This window comes from Rhinopithecus roxellana, chromosome 9 (assembly GCF_007565055.1).
Source record: "Rhinopithecus roxellana isolate Shanxi Qingling chromosome 9, ASM756505v1, whole genome shotgun sequence".
Lineage (NCBI taxonomy): Eukaryota > Metazoa > Chordata > Mammalia > Primates > Cercopithecidae > Rhinopithecus > Rhinopithecus roxellana.
Genome location: NC_044557.1, coordinates 132,785,270 through 132,810,652, shown reverse-complemented (window position 1 = coordinate 132,810,652; position 25,383 = coordinate 132,785,270). Strand labels below are relative to the sequence as shown.

General features: G+C 36.7%; 1 protein-coding gene across 2 annotated transcripts in view; it reads left to right on the top strand.

Annotated features, from left to right (window-relative positions):
• PREX2 (phosphatidylinositol-3,4,5-trisphosphate dependent Rac exchange factor 2) overlaps positions 1-25,383 on the top strand; it is a 304,965-nt gene that overhangs the window by 193,745 nt on the left and 85,837 nt on the right. Inside the window, exons 34-36 of one of the 2 annotated variants that reach the window (XM_030938189.1) lie at positions 6,704-6,847; positions 18,201-18,315; positions 18,687-18,796. In XM_030938189.1, the coding sequence (XP_030794049.1) occupies positions 6,704-6,847; positions 18,201-18,315; positions 18,687-18,741 (314 nt within the window). In that variant the 3' untranslated portion in view covers positions 18,742-18,796. Of the gene's footprint in view, positions 1-6,703; positions 6,848-18,200; positions 18,316-18,686; positions 18,797-25,383 lie in introns of those variants that run through there. The other variant, XM_010371608.2, reaches the window with a different exon arrangement.

Genomic DNA, 25,383 nt, shown 5'->3' with positions numbered 1-25,383 from the left:
GAATTATGGGATGTGACTTGCGTATTAAAAGGCTGTCTCTGACTGCTGTGTTAAATAGACTACTCTGGGACCAAGGGCAGAAGCCGAGTGATCACTTAGACGGCTACTGAATGACCCAGGTGGGAGAAGATGGTGACTTGGCCTGGAGGGTAGCTGTGGAGATTATTTAAAAATAAAGCAATGTCAATGCTGTTTAATTTATGAAAATAGAGAGAACAGAATATTATTAAAGTTTCATTTCCTCTGATGAATGAGGAAGAGAACAAGAAGTACAAAGTTAGAAATTTAGGTTGTATTTATTCAAGGATTTTTCTGACAGAAGGTATTATTTGATAAGGATAATATTATTTGAGCCAATTGTGTGGTTTTCTGTGGATATGTATAGAATAGGGTATATTTTCATTTACTTGAATAATGTGGGCATAGTTTTGCTGCAGGCAGAGAGAACTCTATTTTCATGATATAACCCAATATGTTGTTTAAAGTTTTGCCTGAGGAACTATAAGTTCACAGGGGTACTGTTTTCCATGGTTCTATGACATTATTGGCAAATGGTCTGTTGAACAAGAAGAAGAACCAATATCATAAGCTTGATAAAATACTTGCTTATTGAGTATCTACTGTGAAAGATTTAACTTTGAAACACATATTAAATATAAAAAATAATTGAGCCCATGTAAGTAGTAATAGTATGTAAATGTAGATGTCACTGTAACAGATACAGGCATTCTGAATATATTTGGCAATACATTTTAATGTATCTCTTCAAAGTGTAACCTCAACTTCTGAAAATAGTTCTCTAGTGAGGGGCTGGTTCCAATGCTGCACTATTGAACACTAAAAAGAGTGAACATAGGAATATAATTCTTATTTTAAGTTGATGCAGGAAATAAGAAAATTATTCTGTAATCAATGGTTATCACATCTTATTTAAGTGGTGTAAGGAAATGAAGTTTTATTATGCATTGCATGTAGTTTGATCTTCCTGTTACTTAGATGCAGAGAAGTCAGATTCACTAATTAATTCCATATCACTGGGATGGAGACTAGTTGACTGCATGCCTTTGAGGGAGGACTAGGTATAGAGAGTGGGGAAGCATGAAAGTGTAAAGATACCACTGGCTTTGAAGTCAAGAAATCCAAGTCCAAATCTTGGCTCCATTCTTATCTTTAAGCATGAGAACTGTAGCTTTCCCTAACTCACAGGGTTGAGGGACTTAAATAAGATAATGTATTTGAAAGACTCTAGCATTATATATGGCTATGCTAGTATTCAGTAAGTATTTGAATCCACCCTTCTTACTTTATTACTTTGCATTCTTCTCAAAAGCTATATTTATAGCATCACCTATAACTTCACTTTTGCATGGAAAGAATAATGAGATTCTGAAGAATTATGGCATGCCAAGCAAGTAGAACTCAAATGTCTTGATTAAAAACAGTTCATTTTCATTGAAGAAATAATTATTAAATATATATAACATGTTAACTACTGAACTAGGTTCTAGGGATATCATGGTGTGCCAATGAAACAAGGCTTTTTTGGCATGGAGCTTAGACGCTAATGAGAGATACAAAGAAGTAAAAGGGCAATTTGACCACTTTGGTAATAAGGAAAATACAAGGTGCTTCTCATGTCTTATTACACAAATCAGTGAAGGAATAATAAACTAGCTAAATGGTAAGTTTGTCTATAATTAAATTTATTTTGTGGAAAATCTGCATCAGTTGAGGAGGATAATGTAATGACAGCAGGTCTTCTTTTCAACAGTGATACGGGTAATTTTATAGTAGCTCATTATTAGGAAAATGAATATGTTTGAGTCCCACTATCCTTATATGGGCCAGGCATTGTGCTTGGAGGTGTGGATGCCATCATGGATGAGACAGGCATGGTTCCCATCTTCATGGAACTGACGGCCTAGTTGGGAATAAGGAATTAGGAATCAATAATGAATGAGGAATGAATAATCAGCAATCAACAAGAAATCAATATAAAGATAAAACTGTGATAAATCCTATGAAGGAAATAAGCAGATGCATAAAGCAAAAAGGTGAGGCAGCCCTTCAAGGGGTGACTGGTGGAGGATTCTCTGCAGAAGTAGCTTTTAAGCTGAGATCTGAAGGATAAGAAAGACCCAACTCTGCAGAAAGTCAGGGAAGAACAACCCAGGCAGAGGGAACTAACAGCTTCTTAGTCGAAGACTTATTTTGAAACTCATGGGCCCATTCAATGATTAGAGGCTATGTTTACAGAGATGAGATGGGGATGGCACTGTTGAAACTCCTTTGTGGGACGAATCCCTCTATAGGATACTACCAGAGACCTTTTCCTCTTGCAATATTGGTTTTGAAGCATTTAAATATTATATAGTCCTAATTATCAAGTTTGTATTTTATAGCTAATAAATTTCCACAAATAAAAAATTTTCAACTCCACATTAGTATTATGCACTTTTTAAAAAGCCTTTATATTTTTAGAGTAGTTTTAGATTCACAGCAAAATTGAGAGGAAGGTACAGAGATTTTCCATACCCCTGTCCCTACACATGCACAGCCTCCCCAGCTATCAATAGCCCTCACTATAGAAGTACATTTCTTAAAATCAATGAACCTATATCGTAATCACTCAAAGTTCATAGCTTACATTAGGATTCACTCTTGGAGCTGTACATTCTCTGAATCTGGACAAATGTGTGCTGACATGTATCCACCATTATAGTATCATAAAGAGTATTTTTACTGCCCTAAAATCCCTATTCATTCCTCCTCCCTCCCACTCTGCACCCAACCCCTGGCATCCACTGATTTTCTTCACTTTCTCCGTAGTTTTGCCTTTTTTAGAACATCATATAGTTGGGATCATACAGTATGTAGCCTTTCAGATTGTCTTCTCTCACTTACAATATGCATCTAAGCTTCCTTCATGTTTTTTCATGGCTTGATAGCTCATCTCTTTTTAGCACAGAAGAAGATTCCATTGGCTGGATGTACCACAGTTTACCCATTCAAAGGACATCTTGGTTGCTTTTAAGTTTTGGCAATTATGAAGAGTGGCTATAGGCACACGTGCAGGTTTTTATGTGGATGTAAGTTTTCAGCTCTTTTGGATAGATACCAAGGACCATGATTCCTGGATCGTATGTTAAGAGCGTCTTAGTTTGGCAAGAAAGTGCCAGACTGTTTTCCAGAGTTGCTATGCGCATGGAGTCTGGTGAGAAATACAAAGACATAAATGGGCAATGTAATCACTTTAGTGATAAGGAAAATACAAGGTACTCCCCATATCATATTATTTAATTAGTGAGAGAGGACTAAACTAGGTAATGGATTAAATTTTCTATAATGATATTTATTTTGTGGAAAATCTGCACTTTTCCCTCCAGTGATGAATGAGTGCTCCTATCGCTCCACTTCCTTTCCAGCATTTGGTGGTGTCAGTGTTCTGGATTTTGTCCCCTCTATGAGTGTATATTGGTAGCTCAGTACTGTTTTAATTTGCATTTCCCTGATAACAAATGATATAGAGCATCATTTCATATGATTATTTGCCATCTCTCTATCTTCTTGAAAGAGTTGTCTGTTGAGGTCTTTAGCCCATTTTAAAAATTGGTGATGTAGTTTGGATGTGTGTCCTTACCCAAATCCCATGCTTAATTGTAATCCCCAGTGTTGGAGGTGGGGCCTGGTGGAGGTGATTGGATCATGGGGGTGGATTTCTCATGAATGATGTTGTGCCTTCCCCTTGGTACTGTCTTCATGATAATGAGTTCTCATGAGATCTGGTTGTTTAAAAATGTGTAGCACCTCTCCGCTTGGTCTCTTGCTCTTGCCATATGATGTGCCTGCTACCCCTTTCATCTACTGCCAAGGTTATAAGTTTCCTGAGACCTCCTCAGAAGCTGAGCAGATGTGAGCATCTTGCTTCCTGTACAGCCTGTAGAACCGTGAACCAATTAAACCTATTTTCTCTATAAATTACTCACTCTTGGACACTTTTATAGCAATGAAAGAATGGATTAATACACTTGGGTTGTTTGTTTTCTTATTGTTGGGTTTGAAGAGTTATCTGTGTATTTTGGATGACAGTTTTTTTTATCAGATGTGTCTTTTGCAAATATTTTCTCCCAGTCTGTTGCTTGTTTTCTCATTCTCTTGACATTGTCTTTTGCAGAACAGAAGTTTTACATTTGATGGGATCTCACTTACCTATTATTTCTTTCATGGATTGTGCCTTTGATGTTCTTTCTAAAAGTCGTCAATATATTGAAGGTCATCTAGGTTTCCTCTTATGAAATTTGGCAGGAATTATATAGTTTTGCATTTCATATTTAAGTCTATAGTTCATTTTGGGTTAATTTTTGTGGAGGATGTAAGGTGAGTGTCTAGATTTATGTTTTTGCATGTAGATGTCCAGTTCTTCCAGAAACATCTGTTGAAAAGACTATCTTTGCTCCATTGTATTGTCTTTGCTCCTTTATCAAAGATCAGTTGACTATATATGTGTTGGACTATTTCTGACCTCTCTGTTCTATTACATTGATCTATTTGTCTGCTCTTTGGTCAATACCATACTGCCTTGATTACTGTAGTTTCATAGTAAATCTTAAACTAAGGGAGTGTCAGTCTTCCAACTTTGTTCTTCTTTTTCTATATTATGTTGGCTATTTTGTGTCTCTTACCTTTCCATATAAACTTTAGAATTAGTTTGTCAATATCTAAGAAATAACCTGTTGGGATTTTACTTGGTGTTTCACTGATATTGTGGATCAAGCTGGGAAGAAATGACACCTTGACAATAGTGAGTCTTCCTATCCATGAACATAAAATGTCTTTCTATTTACTGAGTTCTTAAAATTTTTTCATCAGTTTTGTAATTTTCCTTATATAGCTCTTGTACATGTTTTATTAGAGTTACACTTAAGTATTTTATTTTGGGGAGGTGCTAATGTAAATGGTATTATGTTGTTAATTTCAAATTCGGCTTGTTCACTGATGTTATATAAGAAAGGAATTGACTTTTTTATATTAACCTGTATTCTGTAACCTGGCTATAATTGCTTATTATTTCCAGGAGCATTTTTTTGTTGATGTTTTTCTTTCCCAATCTTTATAGTTTCTTTTTCCTTGTTTTGTTTTATTGCAATAGCGAGGACTTCCAGTATGATGTTGAAAGGATTGGTAATGGGCTGGGTGTGGTGGCTCATGCCTGTAATCTCAGCACTTTGGGAGGCCAAGGCTGGAGGATCACTTGAGCCCAGGAGTTTTGGTGCTCCTAGTTTAAACTTCACTTTAAATTAATATACTTTATAATTTTCACTAAGTTTTAGTTCTTTGATTCCTAATATAACATCTTTATTTATTCTATGTTTTATAATATGAAACTCCAACTGTTGTATCATTATCACTATTTTTCTTTCAATAACATTATCCATTTGTTAGCATAGAGGTTGCCTATATTGATGCCAAAGATGAAGGGTATGGAATTTAACACAAATTAAAAGATATATGCGAGACAGTGTGTGAAAAGGGGAACTAGAGGATACAGATACTTAGTAGCTATAAATCTGTATTTTCTTTAGTGTCCATGGTTCTTTTAGTCTTTATTTTAGAAACCAGAAAAAAAGGATTTTCCCAATTCTTAAAATGCTATTAATTTTCAACCCTTTGGGTGAGAAACCTGTTGATTCTCTTTCCTAAATCAAATGCTTCATGTCTTCATTTAAAAAAAAAAAAAAAACAAAAATAAAATAAGTACTTTATATGGCATAAAGGAGATAAATAGATGTTAATGAAATGTTTCCCATATTGATATGCAGAATTAAATAAATTTAATAAGGAGCCTGGAATCTGTGATCATAGATGACATTTAACCTTGAACTCTACTTTTATATACAGTTTTATTTCAAGAAGCGAGTTAGAAGTTATAAATACTGGGTGAGGAACATGTATTAAATGCCAATTCCATTTGTTTGTCATTAATTTTTAACTGGTTATTGTGACTATTCAGCCTTTTAGGATGATTTTACATTCTTTTCTAATGAGACAGAAATACTTGTAATGGATAAGTATCATAAAATGGAGAGGATTTATGATAGCATTGTGAAATACTCCTATTGAAATTTAGTTTTCAAGTTGATTTTTTTTTTTAAGTAATTAAATTTAGGATCTTTGAAAATAGCTACAAGACTTGGGACAATTTTTAATGACTGTGGGGTATCAACAAAGTATAATATATATCCGATCTGGTGCTCAGGGAATAGAGCTTGCAGAACCCATACTAATTTTGAGAGTGGTTGCTATGTACTCAATTTGTTGCACACTACTTAAGAAGTATACCCCAAGGACTCATTCTGACTAAAATGTGAATGAAGCAGCTGCCCGGGGAGATTTTGAATCCAAACCGTGTATAGCTAAACACCTCATTTAGTTAAGTGAGACATCTGATATGTCAAAGTGTAACAAAGTTTCCTATTATGGAATTTTTATAATATGGTATCAAATCCATTGCTTTAGCTAATGAGAACTGATTTAATACTCTTTCATTGAATAGCACTGTATGTTGAATCCCAACTTGATAAACATGATCATGTTTAATACACTGGTGTCGAGTAATTCTCAGGATTCTTTTTGAAGGTTAACAAAAGTACCATCTAGCATATCTTTATTTTAGGAAGTAATATACTATTAAATATCATTTCAGATGTTCCTCTTACATATCAAGCAGAAGGAAGTCGGCAAGCTCTGAAAGTTTACTTCTACGTTGATAGTTATCATTTTGAACAACTTCCTCAACGGTTGAAAAATGGAGGAGGGTTTAAAATTCATCCTGTTCTTTTTGCACAAGGTAAACTGTTTTTCTTTTGATGGGTGCTACACTTAAATTATTTTACCTTTATTAATGTTTTTATAAATGTGATTTTGACAGTCGGGATTTTAAAATTAATTTGAAAATATTTAGCTAATGTATTTGCTTCTGGGAATGTTTATTAAGGAAATAATGTATGATTTAAATATCAAATACATTTGCAGCATTATTTATAATTGAGAAATAAGACATGAGTGGTGTAAATAAAGATAAAATAATTTGGGTTAAATAAACTGCTTAAGTAAGTTAAATTATGTTAAAGTCATTACAGTTTTATGACTGAAATAGTTTATGAGATAGAAAAAGTTAATATATGCATACAGATTATTAAACAGAATTTATACTTTAATCTCAATTATATCACACATGTATATCTATGCCTGCATATATGTATGTTAAATGTTTTCAGTATCATTGGGTGGTTAAATTGATGCTTTTAAAATTCTTTATGTCAATTTTTCTTTTTGGTCAGAAAATATATATTCCTTTGTCATTTTGTTTTTCCTAAGAGTGACTATCAACATCTGCAGTAGAATAAATCAAGGGTAGCATGAGCAAGAAAATTCTTGTAGTGAACTGTGTTTCTGAGGGAAGGTCTGGAATCTTTCTTATTTTGGGGTCATAAAATGCTACCTTAAAAAGATCAGAAGTCTTGATTGTTGTGGAGTGTCCTCTAGTCTATTATTTCCCTCCACATTCTAAAAAAAAATGTGTGTCGCATCACAAGATTTTATCAGTTTCTCTGAATGATACCATAGTGAATTTTATTTTTTTCTTCTTTTGAGTTTTCAAGAACTACATTGGTTTTGCTGTGGAATTTCAATGCTCTAATAAAAAATGAGAAGAGTAGAGGGAATAAAATCCATCTATCTATATAACTAAAGAATGGACAGGCATATGAAATCTAAATTCACTACTAAATGAAAATTTTGTATTATACCATGATATGGTTTGGCTGTGTCCCCACCCAGATCTCATCTTGAATTCCCATGTGTTGTGGGAGGGACCTGGTGGGAGGTAATTGAATAATGAGGGTGGGTCTCTCCTCTGCTGTTCTCGTGATAGTGAGTAAGTCTCATGAGATCTGATGACTTTAAAAATGAAAGTTTCTGTGCACAAGCCCTCTTCTCTTTTCTGCCACCATGTGAGACTTGCCTTTCACCTTCCACTATGATTGTGAGGCCTCCCCAGCCATGTGGAAGTGTAAGTTCATTAGACCCCTTTCTTTTGTAAATTGCCCAGTCTTGGATATGTCTTTATCAGCAGCGTGAAAACGGACTAATACATACCACGTGCGTATTATTTTAAAACCTTGAATTCAATTACCATAGTTTAAAAACCGTGAGTACCTCAAACATACTTGGCAGGAAATACATTTTAACAGATGAAGATTGCAGTGAAGAGATGATTTTAGGAGTTATTAGAAGGTATTTTCATTTCTCTTTGGAGGACTGTGATTTATAGACAGGGTCAGTGTAGGTAATCCAAGATTCTGTAATGAAAAGGAAGAAGAATAAAAGAAGCAATGGGCAAAAATGGACCTTTGGAGACAAGTTAGAAGAATAATTTAATCTAAAATATGTTGGGCTAGTTGCAGTGGCTCACGCATATAATCCTAGCACTTTGGGAGGCTGAGGCAGGCGGATCACCTGAGGTCAGGAGTTCGAGATCAGCCCAGGCAACATGGTGGAAACCTGTGTCTACTAAAAATACAAAAATTAGCGAGGTGTGTTGGTATGTGCCTGTAATCCCAGCTACTCGGGAGGCTGAGGCACAAGAATTGCTTGAACCTGGGAGGCAGAAGTTGCAGTGAGCCAAGATCGTGCCACTGCACTCCAGCCTGGGCAACAGGGTGAAACTCTGCTTTAATAAATAAATAGCCATTACAGGGATAGACAGTTTGAGAAGATAGGGACGGACGTTGGTCTAGAATGTTAACTTTTACAGAGTTTAGCCAGGACTTAACAATTGTTAAAGACTCTCCATTTCTTTTCCTTTATTTCTCTCTTCTTCAAAATTTTGTCTTTGAAATTATTACAGAGATGACAGATGGCAATAAGCATCTTTAAAAAAAATTATTGCATCTGTGACACATCAGCCATAAATAGCTGAATAATCATATCCAACAGCAAATGTACACACAGACAAAAAATTATTTTGCAAGCAACCTCTATTTTATAACTTTGGCAAAAGCCGATTTAAAAATAATCCCTAAATATGTATTATTTCAGTGCATATACTATAGCTTTTAAAATGTAATTTAAAGAAAAGCTATAGCAAACATTAGGTTTTGGTATGCTCACAGCAGCAAAATGTGAAAAATGATTTGAATAAGCAACAGTAGAAATACTTCTGCAGTTGAGGTCACAGATAGGTAAACAAGATGGGAAACGTTCTGTGCCACTAAAAATCTGTCAGTAATAAGGTTGTTTATTTAAGGGGGGTGCAGAAGTTCTTCTGCCTTTATAAAACTCCCATGAGGAATCATTAGTAGCTTAGTATTCATCAGATTGAGAGAAGTACAGGAAAATCAGACCGAGTTTGAATAGAGATTACCATCTGGTAATTGAAAGCAGTGGTAAATGAAAGAGATTCCAAATGTCATCTCTTCCTGGAATGAAAGTTTATTTAAAGCATTTTAGTTTTGTATATACATGACTCTTTGCTAGCAAATAAAAAAATGGAAGAAATGGATGAATTTGAAATTTTCCTAGGAAATTTACTAAAGTCAACCCTCCTAAAGTTGTCTGTGGTACCATATACTTATAGTAGAAAAGGAAGCAAACGTGTCACCCCTTTTTCATTTTGCTTGCCTCCATGGAGCACTGGGAAAAGGAGGGCACAGTAGTTGACGGGGCATCCTGCAAAGATGGGACCAGCTATTAGATCAGGAATTTCAGGGTTGGAGGTGAGCAGGGTTGGAGGCCAATGTGTATTGCTGAAGGCAAGAACTGCAGAAGAACAGGAACCTAGGCAGACAAAAGTGATACAGATTTTCAAGGTAAGGAACACAGAAACAGCTGGACAGGAAAGTAAGTGCAAAGCATAACCAACCAAACTGCTAGAATGTGCCAGTCACACTAAAGCAATCTTCTGGCTGGTATTCCTAAGTGCTTCCTACACGACAGGGAAAGCTGTTGGGATCCCTCAGCCCTTGATGAGATAAAGCAAGCAACTATAAGTTGGCAGAAAATGGGAGTACAAAGAGGATATTCAGGGTCACTTCTCTACACGCTCCCCACTGACTAATTTTCCTGATCTGTCAGTGGTTTTCAGTACTTAGCTGCACATTAACGATCTTGGAAAGGTTTTAGAGAATACTCAGGCTCAGCCCCATGCAAAATCATTTAAGGCAGAATCTCTGAGAAGTGGAGCCCAAATACCAGGATATTTTAGAAGCTTTCCAGGTGATTCTTGAGTCCACCAAAACTGAGAAACCACTCTAGGTCTGTGTGGATTATGAAACACTGTACAATTATCCAGCTAATCTTTATTTAATTAGACTAATTCATCTTACAAATGTTCAGCATGTCTAGATTCTGGGAAGCTGAAGCAAGGGTGCCAGGAACAATGTAAAATATTTCTGCATTGTTAGGTCATCAGGATGCAGGCTGCCCTTAGGAGGAGGTATGATCCTGGTGGAATAGTTTTCTCTAGCAAAGGCTGGAGAGTGAACAGCTGCGAGATGTCTTCTGCAGCAATCACAGTAGCCGGGCAATGAGCCCATCATTTCTGAGAGAGGATCCGAGCCAATGACTCTTTCAGCATCCTCTGTAGTCCATGCTTTGCACCCATCAGACCCATGTCTTTGTGTAGGGACTGGGAGAGGCTTTTCCAGGACTCCCGTGGACCTCCTTTCTGGATGGGGGAGGGGATAATTTAGGAGAGAAAAATTAAAAGGATTAGCTATAGCCCTTGCAGCCCCAGCTTGTCTGCAGCTGCCACAGAGTCTCATTTTCCCTCTTCTGCTATCCATTGTAGATTAGCCTCACCCTCTGTCTGAACCTCTGCTGGTCTCTGTGGCTAATCTGTGGCATGACCAATACCTTCATCCCTAAGGGGCTTGATCCTCTGATTACTCTACCTTCTCAGACCAGGATTGCTGCAGTTGTCCAGGTATCATCAAATTTGTGCAAGGAAGTACTAAGAGGGACCCCAGTAGATACCTGGGTGCCATACATATTTCTTCTGGCTCCCATTGTGTAACAATAGTGCCACCTGCTTCTGATGATTAGGCTGGAGCAGCTTTGCCGAGGTGGCGATTGATCTTCTTGGCTGTGGGTGCCTTGGAAACCCACAGACCGAGTGTTTCAGGGATTGGAAGCTCACATTTCCCAAGTGAGTCATTGGAAATGAAGTGTTTGTTTCCCAGTGCTACCCTAGCAAGTTACCACAAGCTGGGTGGCTTAAAACAATAGAAATGTATTCTGCCACAGTTCTGAAGGTCAGAAGTTGGAAATCAGGATGTTGTCAGGCCATGCTTCCTCCTTCCTCTTTTGGCCTTTGGTGTCTGCCAGCAGTCCTTGGCATTCCTTGGTTTGTGGCAGCATAACTCCAATCTCTGCCCCTATCCTCACACGGTCTTCTTCCCTCTGTGTGTGTCTCTCTCTGTGTTTCTATATACTGATTGCCCTCCTCTTATAGAGGCACCAATCATTGGATTTGGGCCTATCATAATTCAGTAGGACCTCATTTTAATTTGGCTACATCTGCAAAAACCCTATTTCAAAATAAGGTCAAGGCTGAATGTGATAGCTCAGAAATCCCAGAACTTTCTGGGGCCAAGATGGAAGGATATCTTGAGCCCAGGAACTTGAGACCAGCCTGGGCAACATATTGAGACTTCACCTCTTAAAAAAAATATTAGCTGATGCTGGTGGCACACACCTGTAGTCCTACCTATTTGGGAGACTGAGGTGGAAGGATGGCTTGAGTCTAAGAGGCCGAGGCTGTAGTGAATAGCACTACTGCACACCAGCCTGGGCAACAGAGTGGGACCCTATCTCAAAACAAACAAACAAACCAAAAATAAGGCCACATTTGTAGGCGCCAAGGGGTTAGGGCTTTGTCATATCTTTTTGTGGGCACATTCAACCCTCGACAGATGTTAAGCACGGTCATTTCTGCTTTCACCCTTGGTTCCTGGACCCAGGTATTCTACCTCTCAGGAATGTGGCATCATATACAGGTCTTTGAATATGTGTAGTGAAGATACAGTGTCCTGAGGTATAGCATCTCTTCCTTGTAAAGTGTTGTTAAATACCTATTTCCTGGGCCTCCTGATGGTAGTTTGCCTTAAACCAAATAGGATATGTGATGCTGGTCTTGTCTCTGCCAGCATGCTCTTCAGTATTCTCGTTTTATTACCTCCTATGAAAAAAAAAAAGCTGCCACCCAAACCAACTACCCCTAAGTCTTACCTCTTTACAAGTTATCTTTCTTTGCTCCGAGAATAATAAAAATCACATAGAAACTTGAGTGCTTTCTCTTTTAAATGAAAGGGAACGTTTCTTATAAACATTGTCATTTTCTAAGTGCCCTTTATTCATTTTTTTTTTTTCTCCTAAACTATCCTTAAGGCTCTTTAAAAGGTAATCTTGGCCAGGCGCGGTGGCTCACATCTGTAATCCCAGCACTTTGGGAGGCTGAGGCGGGTGGATCACGAGGTCAGGAGATCGTAGCCATCCTGGCTAACACGGTGAAACCCCATCTCTACTAAAAATACAAAAATAAGTTAGCTGGGCATGGTGGCCGGTGCCTGTAGTCCCGGGTATTCCAGAAGCTGAGGCAGGAGAATGGCATGAACCCGGAGGCAGAGCTTGCAGTGAGCGGAGATTGCGCCACTGCACTCCAGCCTGGGTGACGGAGTAAGACTCCGTCTCAAAAAGAAAAAAAAAAAAAAGATTAAATCTTTTAGTTTTCCCTTTGAGTTTTACACAGGATTTATAATTGAAACAATATAGATTTTTTGCAAAAGAAGAAATAGTTTCCAGGATGGAGATTTCCAGAATGTTAGGAGTGTGTGTGAAGGTGTAAACCCACCTCTCTTCAGACAGCAGAGTTCCAATCAGCCTAGTTGTGCCAACTCCTATTGGAGGAGGATGGGAGGTTTCACGATGACTCAATGGCCAATTAAATGCTTTCAAATTCATGGTTTATCGCAAGGTTTTCACATACCAACAATCATGCAAACATATTCAGTACACACAGACAGACGTAAAATGGGGGTAACAAACCATGGTGAGTAGCTCAGGAAGCCCGCAGGCTAACTGAGGCACAAGGAAGGCCTGGATTTTACTGGAAACACTGACCAGCAAGGGAATGGGGATCCCTGCTCGTCTCCTGGCAGAGCTTCTAGTGCGAGGAGGCCTCAGAGTTCTCCTGGCAAAGCTTCTGCAGGCATCTCAACCATTGTCAGTTTCTTGCTGTTTTTATGGCTCTCCACAAGAGTGTGTCCACAGTCATTATCTCAGCTGCCTTTGGCTTCACTTTCTTGTGGGGTCTCTGAGGTGCCTGGCCGTGGCAGGTGTCATCTTATCACCTCAGTCCACCATACATATGCTTATCACTTTGAAGAGTCAGCAGTTTCACTGTGGGCTGAGTGACTTGTCATAAATGACTCCATTTTGAGACATTTAGAATCACAAAACATTATTATATATCACACGGCCATTCTCACATATTTGTCATAATGGGATCAACAAATCTTGCTTCTCTCCCAATAACTGGGACCAATTCTGAGGAATTATGACCCATGGTGACCATTTCTGGGGAATTCTAGCAGTGCATGTGCCATGTCTTATTTAACCAAAAAAGTGTGCTATCAAAACGGAGTATTAGCAGACTGACAGTATTCTTAAAATTATTCTTCAGAGATTCTATGTTTTTCCCGATTAATCCCTTTCTTGGGAAAGCCTTGAAAGGTATTTTGAGTGAGTGGAAATGTAGCTTGCTTCAGTCTAAGAATAATTTAATCTTTAATTTTCTCTAGCATTCATTAGGTTTTCCTTTTTTGCTGACTACCTAAATTTAATGGAATGTTTTTCTTCCTTTGCTTGAAAAGTAGTAGAAGTAAATAAACTAAATATTCAACCAAGTACGTTGATACTGCTTTTGAGAAATATATCATTTTATGGATGAGAACTAAGGAAACTAGACAAGGAAATGCCAAATTTAACATGTTTGAAATTAACATGTTATTTAATTTGGTAGAATGTTGTTCTGGGTTTTTCATAACAATAAATAAACAAGTTATTTAGCTAAAATAGGGAATGTTGTCATCTTTCCTCTTCTCTGTCATACAAATTTTAGTTTTTAAATATAAAACTCATCTTTTTTTGTTCATTCCCCACAACTCTATACATGTGACACAGAATTCTTACTAAGACTCTTGGCAAAATTGTTAGGCACTTTGCCAGTTTTTAAAAAATTTTACGTGATTGTGAATTTTAACTGACTTGTTAATTTGGAATAACATTTTCCATCTTCACATTTATGAAATTATAGAACTATTCATTAAAATTATATTAAATTATGTTTATATACTTGTTCTTATATAAAATTTGGGACAGGACTGGCCATTCTGGCCAAAGTTGAACCATCAAGATCTTTATAAAAATTAGTTCCCAGCCCTCTCCCCTTGTAGCAGGACGAGTGGCAGACAAAACTCCTCAGAAACCGAGTTAAAGAAGGAAGGGGTTTATTCGGCCAGGGGCATCGGCAAGACTTCTGTCTCAGGAGCTGAGCTCTTGAGACAGAGCAATTCCTGTCCCTTTTAAGGGCTCACAACTCTAAGGGGGTGCGTGTGAGAGGGTCATGATTGAGCAAGCAGTGGGTACGTGACTGGGGGCTGCATGCACCCGTAATTAGATCGGAACTAAACGAGGGATTTTCACAGTGCATTTCTATACAATGTCTGTAATCTATAGATAACAAAACCAATTAGGTCAGGGGTCGATCTTTAACTACCAGGCCCAGGGTGTGGCACTGGGCTGTCTGCCTGTGGATTTCACTTCTGCCTTTTAGTTTTTACTTCTTCTTTCTTTGGAGGCAGAAATTGGGCATAAGACAATATGAGGGGTGGTCTCCTCCCTTACCCTCACAGTTCCATTGCTATGCCATCCCACTGTTCTCCTTCCAGTTTTTCTGGTTTTAAGTCACAAATCAAAGTGTTTTTGCATGGACCCTTCTCTTAGTCCCACAAACTTTATGTTTGGCTAAGCACACTCTGCATAATCAGTATCTCATTGGAATTGAATTAGGTAGTACCCGTACAGCATTTGGCATGTTACCTAGTAAATAAAACTCATTCAATAAGTAAGAATACCCATGAGCTGTCTTAATACTATTATTTAACTAAATTCTTTCTCATTAACAATAACTGGTAGGTACTTTTATTTTGCAAGTCGAAAATGCAGAACCTGAGAATTTCAGATATTAATTAACTTGACCAAAGTCACACAGCAGAAACTGGAATTTTACTCTAATGCATCAGCTTTCCAACTGGTAAGAGTAATTTATCTTGAAGTATGACTATTGGTAGACTGAATCCCTTCACAAATAGCAGCTTGTGAACATGGCATGTATTTAAGGATTATTTTATCAGGGACAGTTTCTTTTATTTCCTGTGTGTATTCAGGATCAGAAGTTTGTTGGGCCAGTTACAACTATTCTAATTAATGAAAACGTAGGCTCTAAGAGAGAAAGCCTGTCCTTTTCCCTTTGAAAGGTTGCTGAAAATGAACTTGCAATAGGCAGATTAATAAGGAAACAAAGCATACAAAACTTATTAAATGTGCACAGGGCAAAAATCATGGGAGAGTAATTACCCAATAACTCAGTGAGGTCCAGATACTTATATACCCTTCTTCACAGGCGATGGGGGAGATGGGGAATGTAGGAGGTAGTAAAATGTTTATTAGGGAGAGTGAATGGGCCCAGGAGACAGAAATTAACTTGTAAATAATTGTCTTGGAAACTGAATGAGCTGGAGAAATAGATATTATCTTGTGGGAAGAGTCCTTCTAGGTGGGTTACCTTCCACAGTCTTCTTTTCTAGCATAGATAATGAGATTTCCAGGGAGGGTAGGGAAAGCAATTGTGTTCTCTTTTGCAGGTCTAGTCTTAAAGTAGATAGGGCATATCAGAGAAAAGCTTCATCCAATATCTGCTGACTTGCAGAAGCCTTTAATTTAAAGTAATCAGTATACCAGGGTGTCATATTTGAAGGGTAAAGTTTCCTGGGTTCCTTCCCAGAAGCCATAAGAAATAAACAAATTAAAAATCTGTGAAATAAGCACACAAATTTCATTTTCTGTACTGAAGTAAATGTAGTATATTTTCTCCCTTATCTTCCACAATTGCTTTTCTCAACTGTAAACCAATTTTTAAAATTTCCATTTAAAAACGATCTGCAAACTTGACATGGATCTTTAAAATTTTATTATTTTCTTCAGTGTTCTAGAATTCTGACTAGTTTAATAAAACTATAGCGCAGCTAAAATTAGCAGTCAGTTTCCTATTTCCTGCCCCCAAAATGGTGATAGTTTCTTTCACTTTAAAGAAACCTCATGATTTAGTTTAGAAACTAGTGCATTTAGCAGTCTTGAAAGAAGATTGTTTTGAATTTTAAATCATTTATTAAAAATTGAGGCTCATAAGTAGTGATGCATTTCAAGAGAAAATAATTGACATTTCCAGTTTGGACCCACAGCCATGCCTGTTACTGGCAACCTTTCCACAGGAAATCTTGTATTTCTGGACCCTTTTCCTGCGATTTATTTCCTCTCCAAAATTTTTTAATGATACTTCATAAAGGTTAAAGGAAAAAGAAATACTGAATCAAAAATGTTATTAAAAAGGAAATGTGTATGCTATTCAAAATACATTTAAAATTAGTGGGATATTTTAACTAAATTAACTGACAGTTTGAGTAGAAGTGATTTTCTAAGATTTCAATTTATACTTTTTATTTAATACATTAACATTTCTTTATTAAGGTTATACAAGAATGTAGATATGCGTGGGGAGTGAAAATTTCCATTTTTTTACTCTGACTTGTTTTTGTTGTTGTTACGATTGTTTTAAGAGACAGAGTCTTACTCTGTCCTCCAGACTGGAGTCCAGTGGCACGATCCTAGCTTACTGCAGCTTCGAAGTCCTGGGCTCAAGTTATCTTCCCACCTCAGCCTCTTGAGTTTCTAGGACTACAGGTGCATGCCACCATGCCAGGCTAATTTTTAAATTTTATTTTTTTAGAGACAGGATCTCGCTATGTTGTCTAAGCTAGTTTTGAACTTCTGATCTCAAATGATCCACCTGCCTTGGCTCTCAAAGTGCTGGAATTACAGACATGAGCCACCGTGCCAGGCCTCTGACATACATTAAGGCACACTTCTGCCTTTCATACATATGTTCTGAATATGAACATATACGTGTCATATGTAACAGACATGTGTGTATAAATATCAAATACATCGGAAGTGTAAGTTTGGCTTCACAAAGAATGTTGTAGAGGAGGAAAAATAATTTTCTCTCTACCTTTCATAGTTCTTAGTTGGAATGGTCCCCATAGCAAAAGACAAGTTAAGAAGAGAAAAGCAAACAGAAGTTTAATAACATGTATACCTCCTGTATATATGCGAGATACCTAAGGAAAAGTGACTATATCTGAAAGAGGTAGCTTTGAACTTAGGCTTAAATATAACCATTTTCTACTGAAACAGAAGAAGGGTCTAGGGAAGGCCTAGTTATGGGGAGGTGACCAGGAAAGCACCGTTAAAAAAAGGGTAAGATCTGTTGTGCAGACAAAACTCTCTGTGATCGTCTTCCTTCTCTTCCTTGTACAGAGGGGGAGACACTCTTACAAGTAGAGGTTTCCTTTATGGATGTAAATTTTCCTTATCAAAGGGAAACTTCTACTCTGTTTTCAGAGTTTCTCCTGTGTCTGCATGCAGTTTCTCAAAATAACCAGATCAAAATAATCCTTATGCCAGTGAGACATATTTTGGGGTGGTGTATTCTGGTCTCCTACAGTTATATTTTGGAGTGGCATATTTTGGTCTCCTACAACATATACAACATTTTTTAAAAATAGAGGACAGTTAAACCAGAAATTTTCTTTGCCCATTGGACAGAAAAATCACCAAATGTTTGATATTTATTTTGAGAGCAGAAGAGTGTTCATTCATTTTTGGACCTAATATAATTTTTTTGCATATGTGTTGATAATTGGTCCTATTTGCTAAATATACTAATAATCAATACAATTATACTACATGTGGAGAAATTGAGTTTAAAATTGCTTGTAAAATATGTTTACTTGTTTACACAGCACTGGAGAGCATGGAAGGATATTATTACAGAGACAATGTTTCCGTGGAAGAATTTCAAGCTCAGATAAATGCAGCCTCACTGGAAAAGGTCAAACAGTACAACCAGAAGCTCAGGTATGTAACAATCCAATTGAAAAATAATAAGTGTCTATATTTTAATAGAAATGTGTTAATAAGATTTTTGATGTTATTTATCATATTAGATTATTAATGACATTTCTTTTGATATAAAGTCCTCATATTTAGGGTTTAACATTTTAAATATTCTAATTTGCTATACTTTTTCCAAATAAAAATAACTAAGTAAAAGTGTGTTGAAAATTTTTATGCAAATATTAAAATTTCTGAAGAGATAAAGAGAAGGGGTTAAATATATAGTAGACCATTTCCAAGAAAGAAAATCACTGAGATATGTTATAGTGGTGTACCCTATGAGATTTATTGGATTAAAGGTAAAATAGGTTTCTCTATGTACCATTAAACAGCTGGCACCCCCACATGGAGAGAAGAATATGTGCTCAGCATGGAAGATATGATTGATCATGTGCTTGGAACTGGAAGAATATTTGCTTTCAAATGTGTCCCTTAATGCTTTCATTTTACTGTCTTTCTCCCCCCCAGAAATAGTGTTACTGGTACAATGATAAATGACAGGCAAAATTAACCACAGTAAGTGAAAGGGAAATGTATTATAATTCAAAAGCTTTATTTGTCAACAGATGATTAGTTGTATATTATCTTTTTGTATATATATTTGTATGTATTATATGTATATGTATATATATTAGTTGTATATTATCTACATATAGATATATATACACATATCTCCTTTTTATCTTATGAATTACCCTGTTGACAGATCACTTTTAAAAACTTAACAAATTAAAGTTTTTATTTTTAAAAGAAAAATATTTTTGTTCTATCTTGAGCCTTAATAAATCAAAAATACTATTTTGACATTTTAAATTTTTTGTCCTCTCAGCTTAAAAGGAGGAACCTGAGGCAAAATTAATATAAGTAGGGAGTTTATTTGGGCCAAGCTTGAGAATTGCAAGCCAGGAGCATAGATTCAAATTGCCCTGAATATTCACTCCAGTTAGCAGCAATTACAAGTAGATTTTTAAAGGAAAAAATGGGAGACAGGGAGTGAGCTGATACAAAGTTGTTTGTCAGGCATTCTCATTGATTTACAGAAATAATATTGACAAGTGGTTGGCTATCCGTTGTTAAGCTCTAGAGTGTGGGTTATAGAGTCCAGTGTGGCATCATTATGTTAAGTTGCAGCTGCTTATGGTGATAGCAAGCAGTTTCAAGAGATTAATACACAGCACAGAGGGACTAGAAGGATGTAATTGCTGTTTCATTTTAATGTCTCTCTGGGCCTGTTAATTAAAGTAACTTGCATTCCTCAGATAAAAGTTATTTTCTTTTCTCCTTTCCCCCTTTTGATCAAAAATCTTTCTTCTTGACAGCATTGATGATCAAAACTTGAGTATCAAGTTGTCCATCATCAAGAAGGCTCATTCCCAAGTAGTTATGTCAAAGTCATTGATTTATGGCTGCTGTTGCTTGTTGAATCGTACCTAGACTTTAGAGTATCGTCAATTTTTTTTTGACGTCAAAAAGGCAGTGTTTTATTATTTCAAAATGAAAGTCTATATTATTAAAATTTAAATTAGTAAAGTTTTGAACAATGTGATCTGGCAACATCTATTTTAAAATGTTCATGTACTTTGACCAACAGATTCATTATTTATTTATTTATTTATTTTTATTATACTTTAAGTTCTAGGGTACATGTGCACAATGTGCAGGTTTGTTACATATGTATACATGTGCCATGCTGGTGTGCTGCACCCATTAACTAGTCATTTACATTAGGTATATCCCCTAATACTATCCCCCCTACCCCCACCCCACAACAGGCCCTGGTGTGTGATGTTCTGTACCCTGTGTCCAAGTGTTCTCATTGTTCGGTTCCCACCTGTGAGTGAGAACATGTGGTGTTTGGTTTTCTGTCCTTGCAATAGTTTGCTCAGAATGATGGTTTCCAGCTTCATCCATGTCCCTACAAAGGACATTAACTCATCCCTTTTTATGGCTGCATAGTATTCCATGGTGTATATGTGCCACATTTTCTTAATCCAGTCTATCATTGATGGACATTTGGGTTGGTTCCAAGTCTTTCCTATTGTGAAAAGTGCCTCAATAAACATTCGTGTGCATGTGTCTTTACAGCAGCATGATTTATAATCCTTTGGGTATATGCCCAGTAATGGGATGGCTGGGTCAAATGGTATTTCTAGTTCTAGATCCTTGAGGAATTGCCACACTGTCTTCCACAATGGTTGAACTAGTTTATCGTCCCACCAACAGTGTAAAAATGTTCCTATTTCTCCACATCCTCTCCAGCACCTGTTGTTTCCTGACTTTTTAATGATTGCCATTCTAACTGGTGTGAGATGGTATCTCATTGTGGTTTTGATTTGCATTTCTCTGATGGCGAGTGATGATGAGCATTTTTTCGTGTGTCTGTTGGCTGTATAAATGTCTTCTTTTGAGAAGTGTCTGTTCGTATCCTGTATCATCAATTTGGTTTCCTCAGAAGAAGGAAAACAACAAGAGATAGTGGAAATATAATCCATGTAAGCATTATAACTAAAAATAAAATTTAAATGCCTAACAACAACAAAGACAAAACTGTTCCATTAGGGAGTCGACTAAAAATATCATGAAGAAAATTAAATCCAGGTTCTTCTTTAGAGACTTGTAGCCAGGAAGTAGTTCAAGATTTAATCCAAATGGTAGGTAAATAATAAAACTCACAAACAATGAACAAGGCTAGCATCTAATAACAGGTATACTATAGTTTTTTTCTGAAACATTTTTTTTTTTTTTAGCCAGTTCTCCATTTTTACCAAAGACAAATCTTGGTTGAACCAATTTATTTGCAAAATAAGTTTTAGTGTTAGGATACTTTGCCTACTTATTTACATAAAGTGCAACAAGAACAGTGAATGGCCATATAGTCTCTTTTAAGTTGGCTTTACTGGAACTGCCACAGTAGCTTTAGATTCAGCTTTTAAAAGCCCCAAGGCCAGCCAATCCAAGGATTTGCCATCAGACTGTCTGCAGTTCTTGTAAAAAATAGGTGAACTCTGCTCTTCTTGAGATCCCAAAATAACCTGAGGTTCCTGGTCCTGTCAGAAAGTGACATTCTTTAGTTACCATGAGGACAGAAACCTTATAAAGGAACTGTGCAGACAAGGTACCAGACCAGTCTTTCCAAGGGTTTTTTAATTGGCTCTATAAAGTCCACATCAATTCCTCAAAGCAGTTTGGTTATATCTGAAACTATGCCATTCCAGTCAAGGTTTTGGTAAAAGAACCAGTATATCTAATTATGTATCTTAAAAAAGATACAGATTTTTGTTGAATTTATGCAAACAACTATATTGCTAGAAATTAAGAGTACTCACAAATAATTCCCAAATTTTGGAGAATTGTGATAAAGAGAAGGGCAAATGTTTTGGCTTTACTCACAAAAGTATACTTCAGCCAATTGCTATAAGCTATAAATGGCTCACAAAGAAAAAAAAAAGTTTTCTTGACTCTGGAAAATAAAACATAAAAAGCATCAGCAATATCTCAAACAAAAAATCATTAAAAATTATTTTACTCCTCTATTAGTTTAGTCTCATGGAATTAATTATTGTTCCACTTGATGCTGGGTTAGCAATTCTCATGAACATATCAGCTCTTCAGTTAGAATCCTGGAAGTTTTTTGTTAGTCCAATGGTATGATCTCCAAGTAATCAGAAACCTATGTTCAAATCAGAGTCTTTTCCATCCTTGCATGAACTTCTTTGAAGACAAAACACTTTAGAATTTTACTTGCTTGTAAAGACCTTTTAGAAAATGCATCATAATTAAGTAATTAACTGTGCAAATGACTTAAAATGATCATAGTTATATACACAATTGAAAAGTAAATTTGTTTATGTCTGTGGCCTATAATAATTTAACATAATAAGCATAATTATCACTGACAACCTATATTAAGACAAATCATAATTTTAGAAAGCTCATATAATTTTGGGACACATGTGCTAACACATTTATATAAATATACCCAGAGAATGGTTAAACACCATTTCTTATTTGACAGTACTTCCTATATGGTTGTAATGTACCAAATGAGCCTAATATGTCTCTCTTGGATTTACAGGGGTTACTTTTGGGAAACACAATTTTAGAATTTGAAATGTGATTTGGGGAAGTATGTCAAATATTAAAGGTTTAAAATATTTGTTCAAAACAGGATCATAAGTAACTATAAAATGAGATAAGTTTAGCCAAAGTGATAATTCCAAGATTTCAAAAAGGCAAAAATCTTTATTCTTTGATAGCGAGGAGACTTAGTTTTTCAAAAAATCAAAAGACCTAATAAAGACAGTATGACACCAACGAATCTGTCTTTCTCTTTTTTGACAGTTTACTCAAAAGGTAAACAAAAGTGTTTTTATTACATCATTAATATTATATAAAAATCCTATTCAAAAGAAAATACAAAGTTCCACCTTTGCATCAGTATATTATTAATGGTAAAGTTATTTTAATAAAACCTTATAAACAAATCCATTCAATCTTAATCAGCTTTGACCACACAAGATAAGATTGTCATAAACCTTTTATAACCTTTTAAATTTTTCTTTTCTTTCTTTTTTTTTTTTTTTGAGACAAGTCTCCCTTTGTTGCCCAGGCTGTAGTGCAATGGACCTCTGCCTCCTGGGTTCAAACAATTCTCTTGCCTCAGCCTCCTGAGTAGCTGGGACTACAGGCGCTTGCCACCACACCGGGCTAATTTTTGTATTTTTAGTAGAGACGGGGTTTCACTATGTTGGCCAGGCTGGTCTCGAACTCCTGACCTCGTGATCTACCCACCTCAGCATCCAAAAGTGCTGGGATTACAAGCGTGAGCCACTATGCCTGGCCTAAATTTTCTGTTAGAGAGCAGAACAATGCTCTAATAAAACCCAGTTATTCTAACAGCGGGCCCCAAATCCTGACCCTGCATCAGTGTGCTTTTAATATTAATGTTAAGTTTTTAGAAAAACTAAGTAATCCCCTTTTAATTTCAGCCAACTTGATCACGCATAAAATTTCTTTCACAAGATCCATCTTCCACAAACCTTCTACAACTTGCTTAAAACGTTAGTTGTATCCTACATTTCACCCTAGGACAAAAATTTACTTTCCCTTCCCCCTTATTATGACCATACAAAGTTCTCTCTCATGTAAAAAAAAAATTACTCTATCTTTTCAACTTTCTTTACATCATACTTTCTTTGTATGTTCTGTATATAGACATGTTTCTCTTATATCTGGTAGTTTTAGTTACACATACTGATTACAGTTTGTATTAGTTTGTTCTCACACTGCTAATAAAGACATACCCAAGACTGAGTCATTATAAAGGATAGAGGTTTAATTGACTCACAGTTGCACATGGCTGGGGAAACCTCACAATCATGGTGGAAGGCAAGGAGTAGCAAGTCACATTTTACATGGTGGCGGGTAAGTGAGAAAGCATGTGCAGGGGAACTCCCATTTATAAAACCATCGCATCTCTTGAGACTTATTCACTGTCATAAGAACAGCATGAGAAAGACCTGCCCCCATAATTCAATTACCTCCCACCAGGTCCCTCCCATAATGCATGGGAATTATGGGAGCTACAGTTTGAGATTTGGGTGGGGACACGGCCAAACCATGTCATTCTGCCCCTGGCCTCTTCCAAATCTCATCTCCTCACATTTCAAAACCAATCGTGCATTCCCAACAGTCCCCCAAAGTCTTAACTCATTTCAGCATTAACTTAAAAGTCCACAGTTTAATGTCTCACCTGATACGAGGCAAGTCCTGTCCACCTATAAGCCTGTAAAATCAAAAGCAAGTTAGTTACTTCCTAGATACAATGGGGGCGCAGGCATTGGATAAATACACACAATCGAAATGGGAGAAATTGTCCAAAACAAAAGGGATACAGGCCCCATATAAGTCTGAAATCCAATAAGGCAGTCATTAAATATTAAAGTTCCAAAATGATCTCCTTTTACTCCATGTCTCACATTCAGGGAATGCTGATGTAAGAGGTAGGTTCCCATGGCCCTGGGAAGGTCTGCCTCTGTGGCTTTGCAGGGTACTGCCCCACTCCTGGTACCAATTTGGTATATTAGTTTGTTCTCATGGTGCTAATAAAGACATACCCAGGACTGGGTAATAATAAAGGAATGAGGTTTAATTGACTCACAGTTCCACATGGCTGGGGAGGCCTCACAATCGTGGTGGAAAGAAAGGAGGAGCAAGTCACATCTTACATGGTGGCAGGCAAGAGAGAGCATGTGCAAAGGAATCCCCATTTAGAAAACCATCAGATCTCTTGAGACTTATTCAACATCATGAGGACAGCATGGGAAAGACTCAGCTTAATTCAGCTGAGTCATAATTCAGCTTAACCATAATTCAGTTACCTCCCACTAGGTCTCTCCCACAACATGGGGGGATTATGGGAGCTAGAATTCCAGATTTGGGTTGGGACACAGCCAAACCATATCACGGTTTTAACCTAGTAACTAATTTTCAATGAAAAACCTGGGAATTAAGTAATTTTGGACTATTTTATACTATTATTTTTTGATGAAAACTGTTTTATTATTCCTTAGAAAGAGATTTTCTCAATTTCTGTTGACTAGCAGATCTAAAAATATATTTAGATAGTTTTACTATCCCATATAAAATATGATGTTGAAGTACATAAACGTAAATTTATGTTTAACAATTAATGTTTCAGTATTTTAACTTAGAAATGACTCAGACATTTTATGATTAGCTATTATTTAATCTAGCATAACAAAATCTTAAGACTTTTAAATTACTGAAAAGAATTCTGAAACTATAAAACAGGTACCCTCTATAATGTCTTCCCCAGTTGCCCTAGGTCCCTAATATTTACATGGCACCCAAAGATGGCAATGAAGAGCATGGCCCAACTGGGTCCTGAATTTCCACGTCAAGTACAGAGCTCAGAACAGAGGAGAGAGCTGTGAAGGGTATGATTGGAGGATCAGACCCCTCCCAGCATGGCCAGGAGGAAAAGCTGGGTCAGGGAGAAAGAGGCCA